We start from the raw sequence: 20062 nt of genomic DNA on the forward strand, positions 1-20062 counted from the left end.
TGTTTTTTGATATTTTTACCCTCCTTGTGGGAGGCTTCTCTCATGTCCCCACATGGAGCTGATAGAGGGAGCTCATCCGCGCTCTCTCTGGGTTAGATTCGAACCGGCAACCTTCAGGTCAGCAACCCAACCTTCAAGTCATCAGTCCTGCCAGCACAAGGGTTTAACCCACTACGTTACTGGGGGCTCATAAGTAGACTGAGTATATAGATCCACTGGCAACTTTCCAAGTATAACTGGCCACAATAACTGATCTGTTTCATGTGTATATGGGTTGTAGATGAGAATCTTGGATTGAAGATACATATGTTGCTCTTAATAAGGTAAATGGGAATTTCTTCAAGTACTATTCCAGCAGCAGCTCCTCATGCTATAGTGGGTGTTACTTCCAGAGATTTTTGAAGCTTTGAAATAACTTTTGAAATAACTCTTGTAGTGGACACACACCTGTACTGGCATGCACCTGTGGTACTTTAATTTATGAATGCCGTAAAATTTGGCCAGTGAGTTTCACCCAGGATTTTAGTTCTAGCTTTGTCTCATGCTGTATTGATGTCATCAACTATATAATACCAGAACCATCTCAATCTTCTTTGTGCATGTAAAAATCTTCTTAAGTCTTTTTTGGCCTTTTGTCAGTCTTTAGACGTATTTCATAGGATCACTCAAATATTCTAAAAAATGTTTTTAGAGCTTTACTTCTAAGGGCCCATCTACATAGCACCTGAAACATGGAAGTTATCAGGTCAAAAGGGGGGGGGTGGCTACATGACACTAGCGGTAAATCTGTGCCGATTCCCTGCAACATACAAACAACCGAGGGTAAAAGGGTCCCCTTTTATCCAAATTCTGGCCATAAAATTTACATATTTGCATCACTGTATTTCCCTAGACTTGCAAAAACAAAAACACGTGATTTCCTTCCTTCCCCCTTGTAGAGATTGCTCAAATAATATGTCCATTTTTAAAAGCCCCAAACAGCTGACCGGCTGATCAGGCTGTGAAATGGTCACACTGCTGATTTAAAGAAAGTATGAATGGAGAGCATACAGAACTCTCTGGAACTCTTTATTTTAAACTTTATAATATTAAACAGAGCTTAAATAAACAATTGGGGTAAGAGAAATCCCAAAGAAGTTTTAAAAAACAAAACAAATCTCTGTTATGTGCTGAACCTCATACACACACTTGTGAACCTGCTTATATTTATATTTAGATATTTGCATGTATGCATATACAGTCCAGAACATAACAGTGATTTAAAAAACAAACAAAAAGAAAACCTTCCTCCGGATGTTCCCCATTCACCCTCCATCTGTGAGGACGGCTGGGGACCCAATCCCAGAACTGACAGATCTCTGTGTGGACCTGCACTCAGGTCCCAGGATTTTTTGTCTTCTATTTAAAACCCGCATTTTTGTGCTGTCTGGAAGCACTCTAAGTGACAAATGTTGGCAAACAATGAAACTATTTGGTGCATTTTACAAAGTACATTTGGTAACACAATAATTCTGAACTGCTATCACAGCAGTAGAAAATGCTCGAGAATATCAATGAACCTCTGCTAGTCTGAAATATAAAACACAATAGTTCTAACAACCATATGCTATAACAAAAGCAGAGTGGAAGCTTTGATACATAAATTGTGTCTGCATGATATGCCTAATACAGACATCACAGGCTCTTAATTCACAAAGCCAACTGAATACTGAATTCATGTTTCAAATTAATACTGATGAAATGATCTCTTGCTTACTGATGATGCAGGGTTAATGATCCTTTGAATGTCAAATTTTCAACCATACATAGAGAATTCAATTAACAGTCAATTTCAATTCTTGCTCAAATTAACTCATTTCTATATTGTCGAAGGCTTTCACGGTCGGAATCACTGGGTTGTTGTAGGTTTTTTTGAGCTGTATTTCCATGTTCTAGAAGCATTCTCCCCTGATGTTTAACCTGCACCTATGGCAGGCATCCTCAGAGGTTGTGAGACCTCACAACATCTGAGGATGCCTGGCATAGATGAAGGCGAAACATCAGGAGAGAATGCTTCTAGAACATGGCCATACAGCCCGAAAAACCTACAACAACCCAGTAACTCATTCGTATTCCACCAGACTTTTAGAATTCCAAGAAATTGCTAAAACAATGAATTAACAGTAGACAGCAAAGTCAGTGGCAAGAAGAGGCCAGTATGAAATAAAATTCCATGCTGTAAATAGCTATGAATATTCTGGGTGCTACTAGATAAAGCTGCTTATTCAAACAATATCATTTTCCACTTGTAACACTTCCATATTCACAAAGCTTTGTAGTTTACTGTTTTGGACTACAACTCCCAGCATCCTCCCTCCCTCAGCATTACAACCAACTATGCTTCCTGGTATTTCGAGAGCTTGTAGTCTCCAGAAAAAGTTATCATTCCAAGCTCTAAAAAAGGAGAGGAGAGCACAGAACATTGGAAGCCTTGTTTGCTCAGACATGCCTTAATATCATAATAACAGTATCTTAATATTTTGTTCCTAGTTAAGGACAAAGTTGCTATGATATACAAAATACTCCTGCTGGCAGGTCAAATTGATTATAATACATAGGGAGTTGGTTCTTAGTTTTCCAGATGCACAGTTTAAGGAAATACAACTCTGTTTAATGAAACAGGTCTGGCATGGTCTTTAATTCTGGAACATTGGACTATTATACATACCACGTGATTTTAACCATTGTTATTCTGCTAAACAGTAGACTTTATTATGCCTAAACATTTAAAGAAATGATAAATATTATGACCAAGTGATATCAAGGAGTGGGAGGACAGTATAGTAAGTCCTATACTCTTTTACCTGAGCATAAGAAGCTTAATACAGTCCACAGAATTTATTTCTGAGTAGAAATAAACTGGATTGCATCATAAAAGCCTTGTGTTGTTTGTTACTTACTGAGCACTACTGCAACATCTGCTTTATTCTTGAATTCCACAATACAGCACCGCTCCAGGATCACTAATTCAGAGGCTTCACAATTCTGTGCAAAAACAAAAACAAATAATTTTAATGTTATTTAAAATATGGGCTTCCCAACTTGATCTGTACATTCATGTTATTCCACAACAAGATAGAACAAACATATCAAAACGCCTAAATCAAATAACTCTCATTGAACAATCTGTTTTACTGCTTCAAGTAACTTGATCCTGTAATATTATTAATTTTGGTGTGTGTACCTTCAAGTAGTTTCTGACTTCTGATAGCCTCCAAGGCGAACCTTAGGGGTTTCCTTGGCAATATTTATTCAGAAGGGGTTTACCAAAAGGTGTTTCCTCTAATGCTGAAAGATTGTGACTTGTCCAAAGTCACCCAATGGGTTTCCATGGCTGAATGAGGATTTGAACACTGGCATCCTAATCCAATATCCAAATCACTACACTACACGGGCTCTCTAGTACAGAGATATATATTAGAGTAGACCCAATGTGGAGCAGTAGTTGACTAGGTTGATTAGGACTCTATGAAACTAGGTTCTGAATCTCCACCTGGCTATGGGACTCCAACAGATCACTTTGGGAAAGTCACACGTTCTCCACCTTAGAGGAAAACAAAGGAAAATCTCTGCTCAATACATCTGCCATGTTGGAATCAACTTGAAGGCACACAGCAACAGCAACAAGACTATTAGTAAATAGTATTATAAATACTGCAGCATCTCCTACACACAGGATCTTTTCTCTTGAAAAGGGACAAGTGGAACAGAAGAACCTTTATACACTCAAAGTCACTGTTAAGTGCCCCTCTACCTCAAATATTATTTAAAAGTGAAATAGCTTTCCCAACCATTATGTCAAAAGAACAATCTTCACCACAGTGAAACATTCACAACCATCAGATTGTTCTGAATTTCATTAACTTTCTGCTTCAGTTAGGCTTTACTAAATATGAAACTTTCTCTGTATTACAGAATCTGTCATAAGTTTGAAAAAATATTTTAAATCACAAACACAGGTGACTGTTTACAGCTTGAACTGAATGATGACAATTGTTCAAACATTGCCTTTAGCAAAAAGTCATGGGTATTGGCTGGTCAAAAGTTTTTTTCAAAAGTTGTTTTGAACTATTTGCAGTTGTGAGGCATCTGTTTCTCTTCACTATTAAGCTGCAGAACAAATATAAGAAAATCAGTATACTACGAAATTCTTCAGGTCAAGCAATCAATTACTTTCGTATGTACTAACAGTTAATCTGGTAAGCTATTTTTCATGACAACTTTCTTAACTAGTTAATCATATTTTAGAACATCTACATTAAAATGGTTATCACATCAAAACAAAAAAAAATCTCAGTTGGAGACAAATCAATATGCCTTAGGATTTAGATTCTTAAAAGAACTGAAATGCAGTGGGAAGGGGGCTTATTAGATCACACTAAATGCTAAATGATATAAACTGAAGAATTGTGTGGACAGGGTGAGATTACTCCAAACAAAAATACACATGGAAGGAAGGAAAGGAGGAAGGGGAAAAGCTCACAATTTATTGGTGTATGGTGGACCTAGCCGCATCATGCATCATCAACTTCAACAATTCTATCCAAGATAGATATTGAGTACCTAAGACAGCACTTTTTGAGTCAGCTGTATATGAGCCTAATAAGACAAGAAGATACCTATTTGCTCCCTAAAGTGTCTCCAAAGGCTAGAAGTCAGAACATGTTTCCTAAGCAGTATATGGGCTTATTATTTCGTTATATTTTGGAGCTACAGTTTAAGCCACCATATAAATGGAATTTTACTGTCTATGTTTTATTTGGCTGGGTCTTTTAATGCTTTTATACATTGTACTGACTCCTGGATTTGAAAAAAAGCAAGATAAACTTCCAAAATGAAGGGACATTTGCAGTTGGAATATACAGTACTTTTAGTCACTCAGCAAACAAGGAAGTCCTTTCCAAGACATTTTGTACTAGCCAGTTACTTTAGCATTCACATTGCTGTGGCCCTGGAGTAATTTCAAACTACCTTCTTAGAACCTTAATATACACTTTCCATCATAAAGAATGGAAAAGTTAGTAGGAGCATTGAAAATAGCCAAAGAGAACCAAAATGTCAGTATTCTTCTTTTATATGCGTATATATTCTTGTTTACTTGCCCTGATGTGTCACATAAAAATGTTCTGAAGTGAAAAAGGAAAGTTCCCTCAAGAGACCTTAAAAATGGGTTTTGAAGTCATTGTGGAGAAACTCTATCCAGAGCTGTTTTAAATGCGTATATATCTTACAACTACAGTGAGATTCCTCAATATTTTTCTCATAACACTTGAGCAATACTTTCTATACAGCAAGGAACCCATTTCTAAAATTTTAAATACATGCACATAGACATTTCTATGTATTTTGCAAAAAAGCTGTTTTAGAAGAACTGTATGTATCTAACCACTTGGAAATGGCACTAATTTATACACCAGGGAAACAAATACACACTGCCAGTGGAGCCAAAGAGTAGAGTTGATTTAATGAATCACCCCAGGCATCTAACCACGTGCCTTTCACTTTTAAACAGGCACACAAAACGTTACCTCATTTAGGGAACTATAAGGAATGCTTAAAGCTCCTTGCTGAAAGAAACAAGTCTACCCAATTAAACATGCAAATAGCTTCTTGGTTTTGCAAGATGGACAGGATTCGAAATCGAAGCCATTTGAGATAAAACTGGATTTTCTGGTCAATATGTCACTCCCTAGGCAAACTATCTTTAGACAAAATCCATCTGTACAAGCAAACAGCTCATGTTTTCTGGCAATGTATTAGGCAGAAGCAGGATTAAATCCAGTAGGTACATTCCTAACACTAGTGTACTCTCTTGACACAACAACACATATTAAATGTGTTATATTACTGCTAATCTCAATAATCTGGAGGTCAGCTGTGACCAGCAGTCCTGCGGAATTTGAAGAGGCACAAGTGGAGGACAAAAGGGAGAAATGTGCCAAGAGAAAGGTGCATCAAGCCAACCCTGACCGGGACCACTTTTCACCTGGAAACCGATTTCTTCTCTGTAGAAGAACATGTGGATTAGGAATAGGGCTCCACAGTCACCTATGCATCCACTGCCAAGACACTACACTTGGAAATCCATCATACGTAAGTAATTATTAGTAATCTAATGCAAAGCCAGCAGCTACATTTTAAATAAAAAATAAACAAAATAGTATCCATTTCTTTCACAAATAAAATTAGGTAAATTAATATCCATTACTATTGATCTAATTCAATGGTCTGTTATTGTTAATCCTAACTAGAGTAGCCCTTTTAAAACAATGAGTCTTCTCAGATGAGGAATACCAATAGTATTCATGCCATTACTGCTCTCAAAGTACAACTCCTCATTTTGGTTATTATGACTGCATGGAGCATCATTACCTTCCCACCGGAGCAGTACCTATTGATCTACTCACATTTGCATGTTTTCAAACTGCTAGGTTGACAGAAGCTGGGGCTGACAGCGGAAGATCATGCCGCTCCCCGGATTCGAACCTGCAACCTTTCAGTCAACAAGTTTAGCAGCTCAGCGGTTTAACCCATTGCGCCAGCGGTGCATTTATTCCCTATTTATTTATTTATTTATTTAAACATGCAACATGAACTGAGCTTCTCATACCATTAGATTGTTGTGCCCTAATAATACTGTATAATATTATAAACTGATAAATTTCCACCACTACAAGAGATGTAGTGGTTTGAGTGTTAATTGAGGACACTGGGAGACCAGGATTCCAATCCTTGCTCAGCCATGGAAGTCCGGTGAGTGACATTAGGCAAATTACATACTCTCTGCCTCAGCAGAAGAGAAAAACCCCTCCTAACAAATCATGCCAAGAAACAGTTTGCTTTAGGGTCGCCATAAGTCGGAAATGACCTCAAGGTACACAACAACAACTCCCCACCATCTATTATTTTAAAGTTAGAAATAGATTTATCACCAAGACAATAACAAGCTCTCTCAAATATCAGGATGATATGAAATATGAATATTGATATTGTTATATCACAAAATATATTTTATGAAAAGCTTTGAATCTCCTTTGGGGAGGTAAAGTGGGATATAAATAAATATAATAATATGTCAAGGATTTTTTTACAAACAACAACAACACTGTTTGAAGATATGGTTAGCATATTTAGCATTGGAAAAAAATGTGTGAGTCATAGTAAACTGCAAGTACAGTGAGTTTTTAGCTCCAGGCAGTCTGTTGAAATCAATTTCATATAACCATAGTTACAGCAATCTGAAGATTCAGTACTGTCTGATCACTTTTCTATTACCTTGCTGAAATGAGATAATCTTCTCTTTCCAGGAGTCTGGACATTTCACAACAGACAGCAAATAACTGACACTTTATTGGCAATATCAGCAAAAACTTTTAAAAAGAAATAATAGCCAGCAATTCAATCGAGTTTGCAAGACAGGGAAAGAATACTGCTCACTCAAATAACAGTAAAATATTGTAAGCGAATGTATGCAAAATGGACAGCCAGATTTCAAGAATCAGAAGGGACTAGAGGAGATTTATACAAAATGACTGCACCATTCCCATTCTCCTCCCTTCAGTGCCTAGCTGAATAATGATTGATATAGCTGAGAAATACACCAGTATGGGCATTCTCCATTAAGCCTATTCTAATGGGGTAGACCTGATTTTTGGGGGGGGGGGGGCGCTTAATGAGCCCGAAACTGGGAAAGGGCCCTGCAATTTGCTGTGCCAATTGCTTTAAACTCCTAATACACAGTGGGTATTTTTTTGGTCACAAAAAATGGACAGATTTCAGAACACAGTCTTTCTCAGCATCTGTATTTTTAAATCCTATGCTAAGTTTTAAAAGACTCCTGGAACACTGTTACTAGCTGTAGAATCCATGAGCCTTCGGAGCCATCCATTTTTGGAAAGTGACCCAACTGATCCAGATCTCGGGCTCAGAGAGATTCTCCAGCTCTATCCTAAACAGCTTGGGAACATGTTACTTGAAAGACATACCTTCTATGATAAAATAAAAGGCATCAGATTATGTCTGATCTTGGAAGCTAAACAGACTGAGTCCTGTTTAGCAGAGGTGCTATACGCTATGTTTCAGATGAAGGACCTGGAAAAACCACCTGAGTATTCATTGTCTAAGAAACCCCTATGAAATTCATGGGGTTGCAAGAAGTGGACACAAACATCCATCAGCTACCCAATAAAAAAACCAGAGGTCGACTTAATGAACTAAGAAATGCAGAGGATGTACTTTGAGGGTTGGGAGCTTTTTCTACACTGCCATATAATCCAGTTTGAACTGCATTATAATGGTCAGAATAGTCATATAATGCAGTTCAAACAGGATTGTACTGAATTATAGGAATCTAGGTAAAGGTTTCCCCTGACATTAAGTCTAGTCGTGTCTGATTCTGTGGGGTGGTGCTCATCTCCATTTCTAAGCAGAAGAACTGGTGTTGTCCATAGACACCTCCAAGGTCATGTGGCCAGCATGACTACATGGAGTGCCGTTACCTTCCCACAGAAGCGGTACCTATTGATCTACTCACATTTGCATGTTTTTGAATTGCTAGGTTGGCAGAAGCTGGGGCTAACAGCGAGAGCTCACCCTGCTCCCTGGATTCGAACCGCCGACCTTTCCATCAGCAAGTTTAACAGCTCAGCGATTTAACCCACTGCACCACCAGTGGGCCCTTTATAGGAGTCTATTGCCATATAATTAAATTCAATGCTGTTAATTTACATTGTAAAACTAGATTTTAGGCAGTATAGATGGGCCCTGACCTGCCATCTTGGATGCAAGTGGTAGTTTTGGAGAGGTGGGGTTGTTCACACAAGTATTTTCACATCATCTGAACCTCTCAGTTTTAGAATCCGTGTTTAAACTGTGATGGTGCTGTCAGGCCTGTAGCGAGGGGGTGGTTTTAGGGGTTCAACCCCCCCCCCCAAAACATTTCAGATTTTTTTTAAAAAAAACTGGTTTATTCATGAATTTTAACTGGTTAACCAAATCCTCATGCTAAGTCTATGAGATGCAAAAAATTAAGAGTCCCTCCAGAACTGCAAGCACTATCTCAAGCAAATATTGACAATTTATTCACACTGTAATTACTTGAAGCAATAGCCAATGTAGCGAAGCAACCAAGTTGGGGGGGGGGGGAGGTGTTGAATGCTCTCATTAAGGAGGCCAGACTTGGTGGAGGTGGTTGACAGGGGTGGAGCTGCAGGCTATTGAAGACTGCTCTGCCCCCTCCCGTGCTCTTTGCTTCAGTGTGAGCTAGGAGGCAGGTTTCACCCTCCCCCCTGCGAAATTTTCACACACACCCCCCAAAATTTGAACCCCTCCCGAAATTTTTTTCTGGCTACAGCCCTGGGTGCTGTCACTTATTTTCTGCTACTAACCTACATTAAGTTTAATTTTACCATTTATGTCTTATTTTGTATTAAAATTGGTTTATACCAAACCCCCACACTTTTTACAAAATTGCAAGATACTTAAAGAAGTTTTACATAAGAGGGTGGTGCACAAGCACCACACGTACGAGAATGAACAAATGAAATTCAACTCAACATTTCCCACTCTCCGGCTTGAAAAAAATCAGAAAAAAAGCTTATTTCCAATTATTTCATTATGGATTTTGTATTTTACATGGTAATAGCACCCATGGAGTCCAAGTAACAAGTTTTTAATGAAATCAATCTCTGATTTCAATTACATTTTTCACAATTTGCAATTAGGTTTCCATTTTGGTGACTGTTCACTTGATTTGGTGATTAGATTAGCAATTCCTTATTTAAAGGACTACTGTCTAATTTGTACTTTGATTTTTGCATAGCTAAAAATCAGGCAGCCTCAGTGTGTCCACAAGTTTTGAACTGGCAAATGTCAATAAAATGTAGTTTTAAGAATGTAATTTGGCAGGTAGATTAGTTAATGAAATTTTAAAAAGACAGAATATTCCCTGCCAATGTGATACCTGGATCAAAGAGAATTGGAGACGAGGAATGCTAAGGCATCTCCCAAGATGCCTTCTCCCATCACTTGTAGCTATCATCCTAATACTTCAGACAAAAATAAAACAGCTAAAACTTTAAGAGGACACAACATTAGGAGTAGCTCCAGCTGTCAGTGCTTGTTCAGATGAAGGCTTTAGTGCATCCTTATAACAGACCACAGCTTCAGAAAGATAAACAAACATCTCTCTTACACATAAATCATTTGGTGGCATCCTGATTTACTTTTATTAGCCAACATTAAAGGTAGAAATACTTACTCGATTTCCTCCCTTGGCAGATGAGTTTTAAAATACAATTGTTGCATTTATTTGTAGCTATTTAACAGTCACATATGTTAGCATGCCTCAGAAGCATAAATTATCAAACTGACCACAGAAGGGAGGTAGGTATAAACATTACAACTACTGGCTCCAAGGTTATACACACTTGTAATATAATCTCATGCTTTAGATAACTTTATAGCCTCACAAGTGTATTATGATCTCATACAGACACCAGAAAATATTATAAAAGACTCATGAGCCAGCAGCTGTTTGGCACAGATCTGGGACATGTGTTACATTTTTAAAAAATATATATAGCAGAATGCTCATTTTTAGTGTTTCCCTAACACTTGCTTAAGCCTGCTCTCCTACATGACAACTGCAATCAAAATGATAAATTATATAACTTAATTTGTTAACAAAATATTGAGTCTTCCTTCACACATTTGTTAGGTTTGAGACTCAAGCAAATTGAGCATTTTTTCTATTTGTGTGAAGGAAAAAAGTTCTATTGAGATGAGGAAAGGCACGTTTTAGAGGGCTTTTCCACACAGCCATATAACCTAAAATATCAAGGCAAAAAGTCATACAATATCTCCTTTGAACTGGGTTCACACAGCCATATATTCCAATTCAAAGCAGAGAATGTGGGATTTTATTCAGCTCTGTGGAAGGGGCCTGAGAATGCTAATACAGGCAGTCCCAAGTTACAAACATCCAACTGACAAATGACTCATAGTTAAGGTGTGAGACAACAGGAAGTGAGAGACATCTACCCCCTCGGAAGGGAAAGTCACTTCTGGAAGTGTTATCATGGGGAAAAGGTGTCTCCCTTGAAGCTTTCTCATATGGCTGGAATTACACTTTTAAAATGTACCTGTTCTGACTCAACTTACAAATTCAACTTAAGAACAAATTTACAGAACCTATCTTGTTTGTAACTTGGGGACTGACTATATCCTTTTTATTTAAAAGTACAAATATAGAAGAAATTGTGAAAATATCATGTAGTGGCATCCCTAAAGAAAAAAGTATTGATTTTATGCTTTGCCATAGGAGGAACGGCACAGGAGGTTATCAAAAATCAATTACAAAGACACATGCAAACCAGTGAAAAACTGGGAACACAACATTATTTGGTTTTGTATTGCTATATTTCAGATTTCAATAGACTGTACATCACTTGGAGAACTCCAGTTGATGGGTGATTTAAAAGTGGTAACTGAATAAGATAGAGGAGAAAGAAAGAATTCATTGGGGAACAGCATATAAAATGTGCTTCCACAAAAAGAAGAGTAGTAATATTATAGAAGAGTCCCTGTTTAAGTTCATGCCTCTTGCTAAACTACAGCAGCCAAGCGGAGAATCTACCAACTGGCCTGAAAAATGGACAAATAGAGAAAAACTTTACTGCACTTGACCGAGGAAGGATTTATTAGGCACTTGGCTTCATTTGATGTCATATTTTGCATGAAAATGATCAAGGATGGACTCTATCTGAGACTAATATGTTTGAGAAGTCTGGAATGTGCTGTATATGCTCACATACAAGTATCTCAAGCATGGATTTGGGATTTTGGTATAACCTGTGGATAAGTTGAGGGTCATTCTACACAGAGAAGAAAACACTAGCACTAATTCAGGGAGCTAGTGATCCCTGTCTGCCATTGCCCAGGCATTCACAGTATCTATACATCCTGTATAAGTCAAAATCTCAAATTATGGATTTTGAGATAACCCCTGGATAAATCAAAGGTTATGCCATGTAAAGAAAAAAGCACCAATGCTGCCTCTGAGGGCCAGCTGCTCATAGCTGCTATCATTTCCGCATCCATTCATTAAAAGAGAACAGAAACAATACCATGACAAAGTAGGGGGTCAGTGCATCTTCCAGGATAGACTAAGCTCTCACCTTTCACCACTGCACTCAGAGAAGGAAATGCTTCCTTTTTTGATAAGACTTAAGATACGATTGTTCCAGCCCAGCTTACTTGTCCAAATGTACAGTATCTCCCTCTACGAACCCCCAAGGGCCTTAAGATTGTCTGGAGAGGCTCTGCTCTCAGTCCCACCACCATCGCAGTCATGCTGGGTGGGAACGAGAGACAGGGTCTTCCTGGTGGCAGTCCCTTGGCTGTGGAACTCCTTCCATAATGAGATCAGATCTGTCCCCTCCCTTACGACCTTCCAGAAGATGCACAAATCCTGTTTATGGGATCAAGCATTTGAAGAATAGACTGTTTTAATGGTAAGATTGTTTTTAACAGAGGACAATGGATTAATTTCGAAGACGACTTGAAATGGCAAACTGTTTAAATGTATATTAACAATTTTTTAATGTATGCTAAGTGTATTTAATGCACTGAATACATTAAATAATACAAATGTGAGAATGAGCCTTGCATGATTTTTTTCTGGTAGTGATCTATTGATACTAAAGATCTTGAGTACAGTAATTGTAGGGATGTTTGGAATAGTCTCTCCCAACATCAAGTGAGCTTTGCTATCTTCATACGTATGTTGAGGGAACAATGAATCAATGTATAAGACTGTTATGAAGATTACAAGAAGGAAACCTCAATGAGCGCTTGAAAATATTACATGAAAAGGATCATATGAACCCTTTCATATGCAAAGAAAGTTACAACATAATTAAATAATAGAATTTGAAACCATTTCATTTAATATTGAGACAGTCAGTGTGGCATAGTGGTTGGAATAATGGACTATGACTCTGGAAGACCAGAGTCTGAATCCCCACCTGGCCACTGAAACCTGCTTCAAGTTGCATTTTCTGAGCCTCATAGGAAGGCAATGCCAAGCCCCTCTGAAAAAATCCTGCCAAGAAAATATCCATGATAGGGTTGTCTTAGAATTCCCATGCATTGTAAGTGACTCAAAACTATGCAACACAAAGAAATATAGTAATAATGCATTTTGTATGACTGCATTGCTCTTTCATGTGTCAGGAGTGTCAAGAAGCAAGGAAACAACCATGCAGAGTTGCTGTATTGAGACGATCTGATACACCTCATGCTCAAAAATAAGCCCAATACAAAACCATTCATATAGAGGAATTGTAAAGAGAAGCTCAAAATCTAGGGCAAAAACAATAAAACATCCAAAGGTGGAAATGATTACTAAGTTCTTAGGGAAATCTGTATGCTATGATCTGAATGAAGTTCAGGTCAGCAGGAAGAACAAGCATGTTTCAGAACAAGCATAAGCAATTTGTGAATATGAATGACTAGGGCTTTCTAGTGTCCTAATATAAATTACCATCCAATTTGCAAGTCTGGGATAGCATTAATGAGATTATAAACTAGGGATCTCATTAAACAAGAACATAGGTTTTAGTGCTTCTTGACTACAAAGTATCTGAAAGGGCTGGGTCCACTAGGAAATTCTGTATATCACAATTTTGGCTACTGCTTGACAGTATCCTCAGCCCACTGCCAAGAAAACAATTTATCTTAGTTTCAAGTTGGAGTTCTGAAGTAAACACTTTTTCCCATATATTCTCATAACATTCTGGTGATTCCTGTTTTCTTATCCTTTAAAATTCTTTGCTTATCTGTAACTTCATGTGATTTTAATGTTTTTATTAGGTGTTTTTAATTTTTATACTTTGTGTTTAAATGTCCTATTATCTTATGGTGAATTTGTCCTATTGTATTTTATGCTTAGTCATATGTTGTTTGATTTATGACTTGGTTTATGTATGTAAGGCATTGAATCTTGGCATTATGTTTTGTAAACCGCTTTCACTCCCCCAAGGGGTGAGAAAAGCGCTTTATAAATACTGTAAACAACAAATAAATAAATAAATAAATAAACATATACATATACAATTTCTCCCCTTACCTCTTCCACCCTCCCCCTCCCTTCAGGAACAGTTGTATCTCTGCTTTTGTGTTATTTTATTTGTTCGATCATGAAGATTGTCTAATTCAATTCCTTATATTTTCCTTTCCCCTTTGCTCTGGTTATAAGCCCTTTCCATTTTGACTCCCAGTTCTCCTTAGGATGTCCATTCGTATATTTAATTCTCCTTTAAGCATATAATGTGAAAAATACGCATACCATTTTTTAAGTTCTCATTTTCTTTGCTCTTTCCATCCTAAGGCTACCATTGCTTATGTTGTTTCTATGTATTTTACAATTTTGCCCCATCCTTTATTTCCAGTTTTACCTTCTATTTTCTGAGTAAAAGATTGTTTGTTGTTCAATTCTATTTTTATCCCTAATATTGCCTCCACCTCCTTCATGGATTTTTTTTCGCAATCCCACCACATATGGATAAAGCTTCCAATTCCGCCACATTGATGCCAGCACAATTTGACGCGTTTTTCATAATATGGGCCATTTGATGTGGGGTTCGATACCATTTTGTCATTATTTTACATTGTATTTCTTTAATACATTGGGGTTTAATTTATTTAGTTGCCATTTCCAAACCATTCTAGTCAATTATCAGCTCAACCTTGAGAACAATTATAAACATCAGCCATTATCCCACTCTATTAACTGCCTGAGAAAAATAACTTAATTGCCAGCAATCTTACATTCTTTAATATTAGTCATTTTGGTAGATGAAGTAAAATACATCATCTTCTTTCTGTTTTGTTGCTATTTATACTTGTTAGAAACTCTTTTCTTGCTAGCAAGGAAGAGGTAATTTGGCAACCAAGCGGGTTTTTAAAAAGTGTCTCTGTCATAGTCCTTTCCCCAGCTCTCAAATTTAAGATGGGGCTTCTGAAGATCATTTAGTTGCTGCCATCCACTGATATTCCCGACATGACTCAGCAGTGCAGTGGGAAGTTAGTTACTGAGTGTTTACCTTAGTTTTCCCACATTTGCCATTGCAAGACTTTCCCTCCCCACATGCCCAGATGGGAGATGAGAATACTATACACCAGGGGTCCTTAAACTCAGGCCCGAGGGCCAGTTGTGGCCCTCCAAGGTGATTTACCCAGCCCTCGCTCAGGGTCAACCTAAGTCAGAAACAACTTGAAAGCACACAACAACAACAACAACAACAACAACAACCCTATCTCATCAGCGAAAAGGAGGCCCTCACTTCCCATTGAAATACTATTAAGTTTATATTTGTTAAAAATGTTCTTCATTTTAATTATTGCATTGTTTTTAAGTGTTATTTGCACTACAAATAAGATATGTGCAGTGTGCATAGGAATTCATTCATGTTTTTTCCCCCCAACAGTTTGAGGAACTGTGACCTGGCCCTCTGTTTAAAAACTTTGAGGACCCCTGCTATACACACAGAGAGAAAAAAACATGTTAATGAAGAAAAGAGGAGATCTTTAAAGAACAGCTTTCATTTTAAACAAGCTAACTTTGAAATGGTTGAACAGATGTTCTCCAAAGCTTTAGGTGCTCTTACTGTCTATTTACAGGAAAAACCAGCTGATTCCTAGTCCATCTAAAATGCAGACCTGTGCTTTTCACCTTAAAAACAGACAAGTATCTCAAGCTCCGAGGATTACTTGGGAAGAAATCCCAATGGAGCATTGCAGCACATCCAAATACCTGGGAGTTACCCTGGACCATGATCTGACTTACAAGAAGCACTGCTTGACTATCAAGCAAAAAGTGGATGCTAAAAATAATATCATACGAAAGCTGACTGGCACAACTTGGGGATCACAACCAGACACAGTGAAGACATCTGCCCTTGCGCTTTGCTGCTCTGCTGCTGAATACGCATGCCTAGTGTGGAACATATCGCACCCCGTTAAAACAGTGGATGTGGCTCTTAATGAGACATGCCACATTATGACAGGATGTCTATGTCCCCTACCACTGAAGAAATTATACTGTTTAGCTTGTATTGAACCATCTGACATCCATCGGGAAGTAGCAGCCTGTAATGAAAGGACCAAGGCAGTGACATCTCTGGCACATCCTCTGTTCAGATATCAGACAGCATGCCAACACCTTAAATCAAGAAATAGCTTTCTAAATCTAAAGAGATACTTGCAGGAACACCTTAGCAAGAGTTCAAAAGTGGCAGGCTAAAACCCAGAACCTCAATCCATAGCTGATACTGGATGAGAGACTCCCTCCTGGGCACACAGAAGACTGGGCAACTTGGAAGGCGCTGAACAGGCTACACTTTGGCACCATGAGATATAGAGCCGATCTTAAGAAATGGGGCTAGCAAATGAAGTCCACGACATGCGAGTGTGGAGAAGAGCAAACTACAGACCCACCTATTACAATGCAATCTGATCCCCACCACATGCACAATGGACCTTCTTATAGCAACACCAGAGGCACTTCAAGTGGCCAGCTACAGGTCAAAGAACATTTCGTATAATGCCAAGTTTTTAACTTTGTTTGTGTTTTAAAATACATTACAACTGTACCCCCAATTTGCTTCTGACATGATAAATAAAATAAATTGTAAACAAGCAACCTTGAAATAGCAAAACTTTAATGTGGCAATCCGGCATTACAAGTTTGTTTTAAATCTGAAAAGATGAGAGATCTGTAACTCGGAATATTACATTAAGTCATATCACTCTTGAATGTTTCAATTGTATTCCTTGGTGTACATTTAATTTCTATTGATAAAGTGTCAGTCATATAGTAGAGAATGTCATTTAAAATGTTTAGAAATGATTCAGTAGTAATTAATGGAAATGAACTATGTTCCAAGAAGATGGATGCAATTCTGGTAAATGTCCATCAGTCATGGTCTCATCCATTTAAGCACTGGAACAAAAAAGGCTTTCAACAATATATTTTTTTTCAGTAGGTCATGACAGAGGACATTTTTCTGTACATTTCTTTTTCACAGCACAAAAGAAATTTTATTTTAAAATAGCAGTTGGAACTTGATTTATTACAGTGCATCTCTCCAGCATTGAATTAAAATTCTATTTCCTTAGTTTCAGAACTGGAATTCCCTACCATAACCTCCCTTTAGAACTGTCTTCTAAAAATGTTTGTACCGCTGAAGCTTTTAAAACACTGCATTATTTCTATGTAATATTTTTTTCATGGACACTTTAAAAATGAAACATGCTTAGTAATGAATGAAAATGTGTGCATCTTTTTAAAAAAACAAACAAACAAAACCTTCAGCATTTACAAGAACGCATCCACTTTTCCAACAAACTGACACTGCCCTAAGAAAAACTGCTTGAGGGATGTTACTAACAATGCAGGTTAGATTTATATTTCTTGGTCAAAGCCTATGTAAAAGGAAAAGTAGACCAAAGACATTTTTGCAACTACATACATGCAAATGTTTCACAGATAACAACAACAACAACAGCACTTTATTGATATTCCACCCTACTTCCCCTAGGGTACTTAGGGCGGATTACAAGACACATACAAGGCAAACATTCAATGCTGTTTTGGATAGACAGAACAAAGACAGACAGAACAGAAAGGAGGTATGCTGAGTTGACATCCAGCTTTTTGCCACCTTGGAGGTTGTGCTCAAATACGGTCACAGGGGGGTGCTATCGCTCCAACTTGTATGACGAAGAGCCATCTGGACTTCCTCCTTCCTTTTGGTCTCTGGGCATTTTCTAATTTTTTTTCTTTATGGTGCCGTAAAATACCTCCCCCGCTTGTTTTAGCTGTTCCTAATTTCTCTAGTTACAGCTCAAGCTGTTTTCCAACTGCTTAGCTAAACAGTAAGCTGGGCTGACAGTTGGGAGCTCATGCTGACCCAGGGCTTCAAACTGGCAACCTTTTGGTTGGTAGATCTTATAACTGCAGGTGATTTACCAGCTGTGCTAAACTGGGAGACATGTGACCAAGTGAAATCAGAGTGTGGTCAAGATGGCAAATTATTCATGGAGATTAACATAAAAGCTAGGTCAGGCTGCATCCTTTTGCTTTTACTTGAGTCTACAGGGCAGGGCAGGGCAAAGTCCTGAGCTCCTTTTCCTCTCTCTTTACTACTTGCATGAAAACTACTTTTGCACTTTAAACTCAGTTTTAAACAACTGAAGTAAGACAAAGACAAAGGAGGGAAGTGGAAGAAGGGACAAACAGACATTTTTAAAGTAGCTGAAAAGCAGAACAACAAAGTATTTTTATTTATTTACTATATTAATCAGGATGCACCGTCAAATTGCGGCAATTAGAAAGGACACTACTATATGCTTCTGACTTGTACTACACCCAAAAACAAATTTAGCCAGGGTCTGTTTTGCTTGCTGCATGCGAGGCGCAGGAATGAAAAAGCCGCCAGCAGATAGCATGCAGTGCTAACCTCAACATGGCTATCACTCTATATGGAAAGCATACCTCCCCACACTGCAGAGGAAAATGGAGCATTTGAGGAGTCATACAATCTTTTAGAGTGCCTGTGGGAAGCTTTCTGCAAGATCTGGGGGCAACAATTGCTCAACTGGCTTTAGCACAGCAGGTTAAACACCAGCTGTAGACAATCTTGTGAGTCGAAAGGCTGCCAGTTCGAAGCCAGGTCAGGGTTTGCTTTCTTTATATAGTTCAGATTTCAATATTAATGTCAAAAATATGTAGTATGATTTTACATAGGATTTGTGCTACATTAGAACAATAAAGACAAATATCACTTAAGTAAAATAAACATTAAATATTAATTAAAATAAAATAAGGTGTAAACTCTAAATTAATCTGGGAATCTGATATTGCAGCACATCCAATGAAGTGGTTTAGAACCAGTATATAAAAAAAAGATCAGGACTAGGTACCTTCCAGTCCAGTCTGAATATACAAAACTCATTCCAGAAGCGTGTTTAAGAACTGGTCCAAAAGTCCAGAAACGCTTGACTCCCAATGTGACCATCATCCCACTTTCTTTGCTAGTTAACTTGTACCCAGTATGCTTTATTATACCAATTGTTTGCCTTAGATAGTCAAGCAAATAGTTTTCATGGTTAGCCAAGCTTCCGCCCACCTAGCGGTTCGAAAGCAAAAAATGTGATTAGATAAATAGGTACCGCTCATTTAAAAAAATTGGGGGATGTATTCTCAGGTGCCCAGAAAGCAGCCAGTGATTCAATCCAAAGGAGGAAGCTACAAACTAGCTCTTTAGCAGGGACATGGAGCGACAGCACTCACACACACACACACACGGCCAGAATCGAGCACAACTCCTTCCAAGATACCGGCATTGAATGTTTGCTGCATATGTATGTTCTGTGATCTGCCTTGAGTCCCCTCTTCAGGGTGAAGAGAGAGGAATATAAATACTGTAAATAAAAAAATAGAACAGTTATGCCCATTTAGCCATCTCTGGGGAGCTGGTGAGGCCTTCAAAAATCATAGAAGTGGAGTCCAATGACAATACTATGACACACAAACTTCAATGAATCTTGAGGTACAGATGTTTCATGGGGAAGATGAAGGGTAACCACCTCTCTATTAGCCTGCACAAATTGGGGAACATGCAGCGACTCCCATTGATTGTCATCATATGATTTTCCTCAACAGAAAGGTTGACGTGAGCAGTTTTTAAATTGGCAGACAGGTTAGATAGATAATGCCTCTGCTCCACTGCAATGCATTGAGCCAACCAATGAAGTTGGTTCTTTGAACTCAATCAAGACCTCTATGTACTGTTTATTGATTCCCTTGATTCCCTTTCACCCTGTTTTGCCCATTTCTGCTAGTATGGCAAAATACATCCCTGTCCTCTAAAAATCTTAGTTCAATGCAAGATATTGCTATATAAATTTAAGGAGCATTCAACCTATACACACCTGCCTGTTAAAGGGCAGGTTAGATGGA

The 20062-nt window shown here is 38.1% G+C and overlaps 1 protein-coding gene across 3 annotated transcripts in view; it reads right to left on the reverse strand.

The window, feature by feature from the left end:
* Window positions 1–20062, reverse strand: part of INPP4B (inositol polyphosphate-4-phosphatase type II B) — a 314390-nt gene that overhangs the window by 179995 nt on the left and 114333 nt on the right. For all 3 annotated transcript variants that reach the window (XM_060778904.2, XM_067468684.1, XM_060778903.2), the window contains one exon: window positions 2940–3024. In XM_060778904.2, coding sequence (XP_060634887.2) covers window positions 2940–3024 — 85 coding nt within the window. The remainder of the gene's footprint in view (window positions 1–2939; window positions 3025–20062) is intronic.

The sequence above is a fragment of the Anolis sagrei genome, chromosome 5 (assembly GCF_037176765.1).
Source record: "Anolis sagrei isolate rAnoSag1 chromosome 5, rAnoSag1.mat, whole genome shotgun sequence".
Lineage (NCBI taxonomy): Eukaryota > Metazoa > Chordata > Lepidosauria > Squamata > Dactyloidae > Anolis > Anolis sagrei.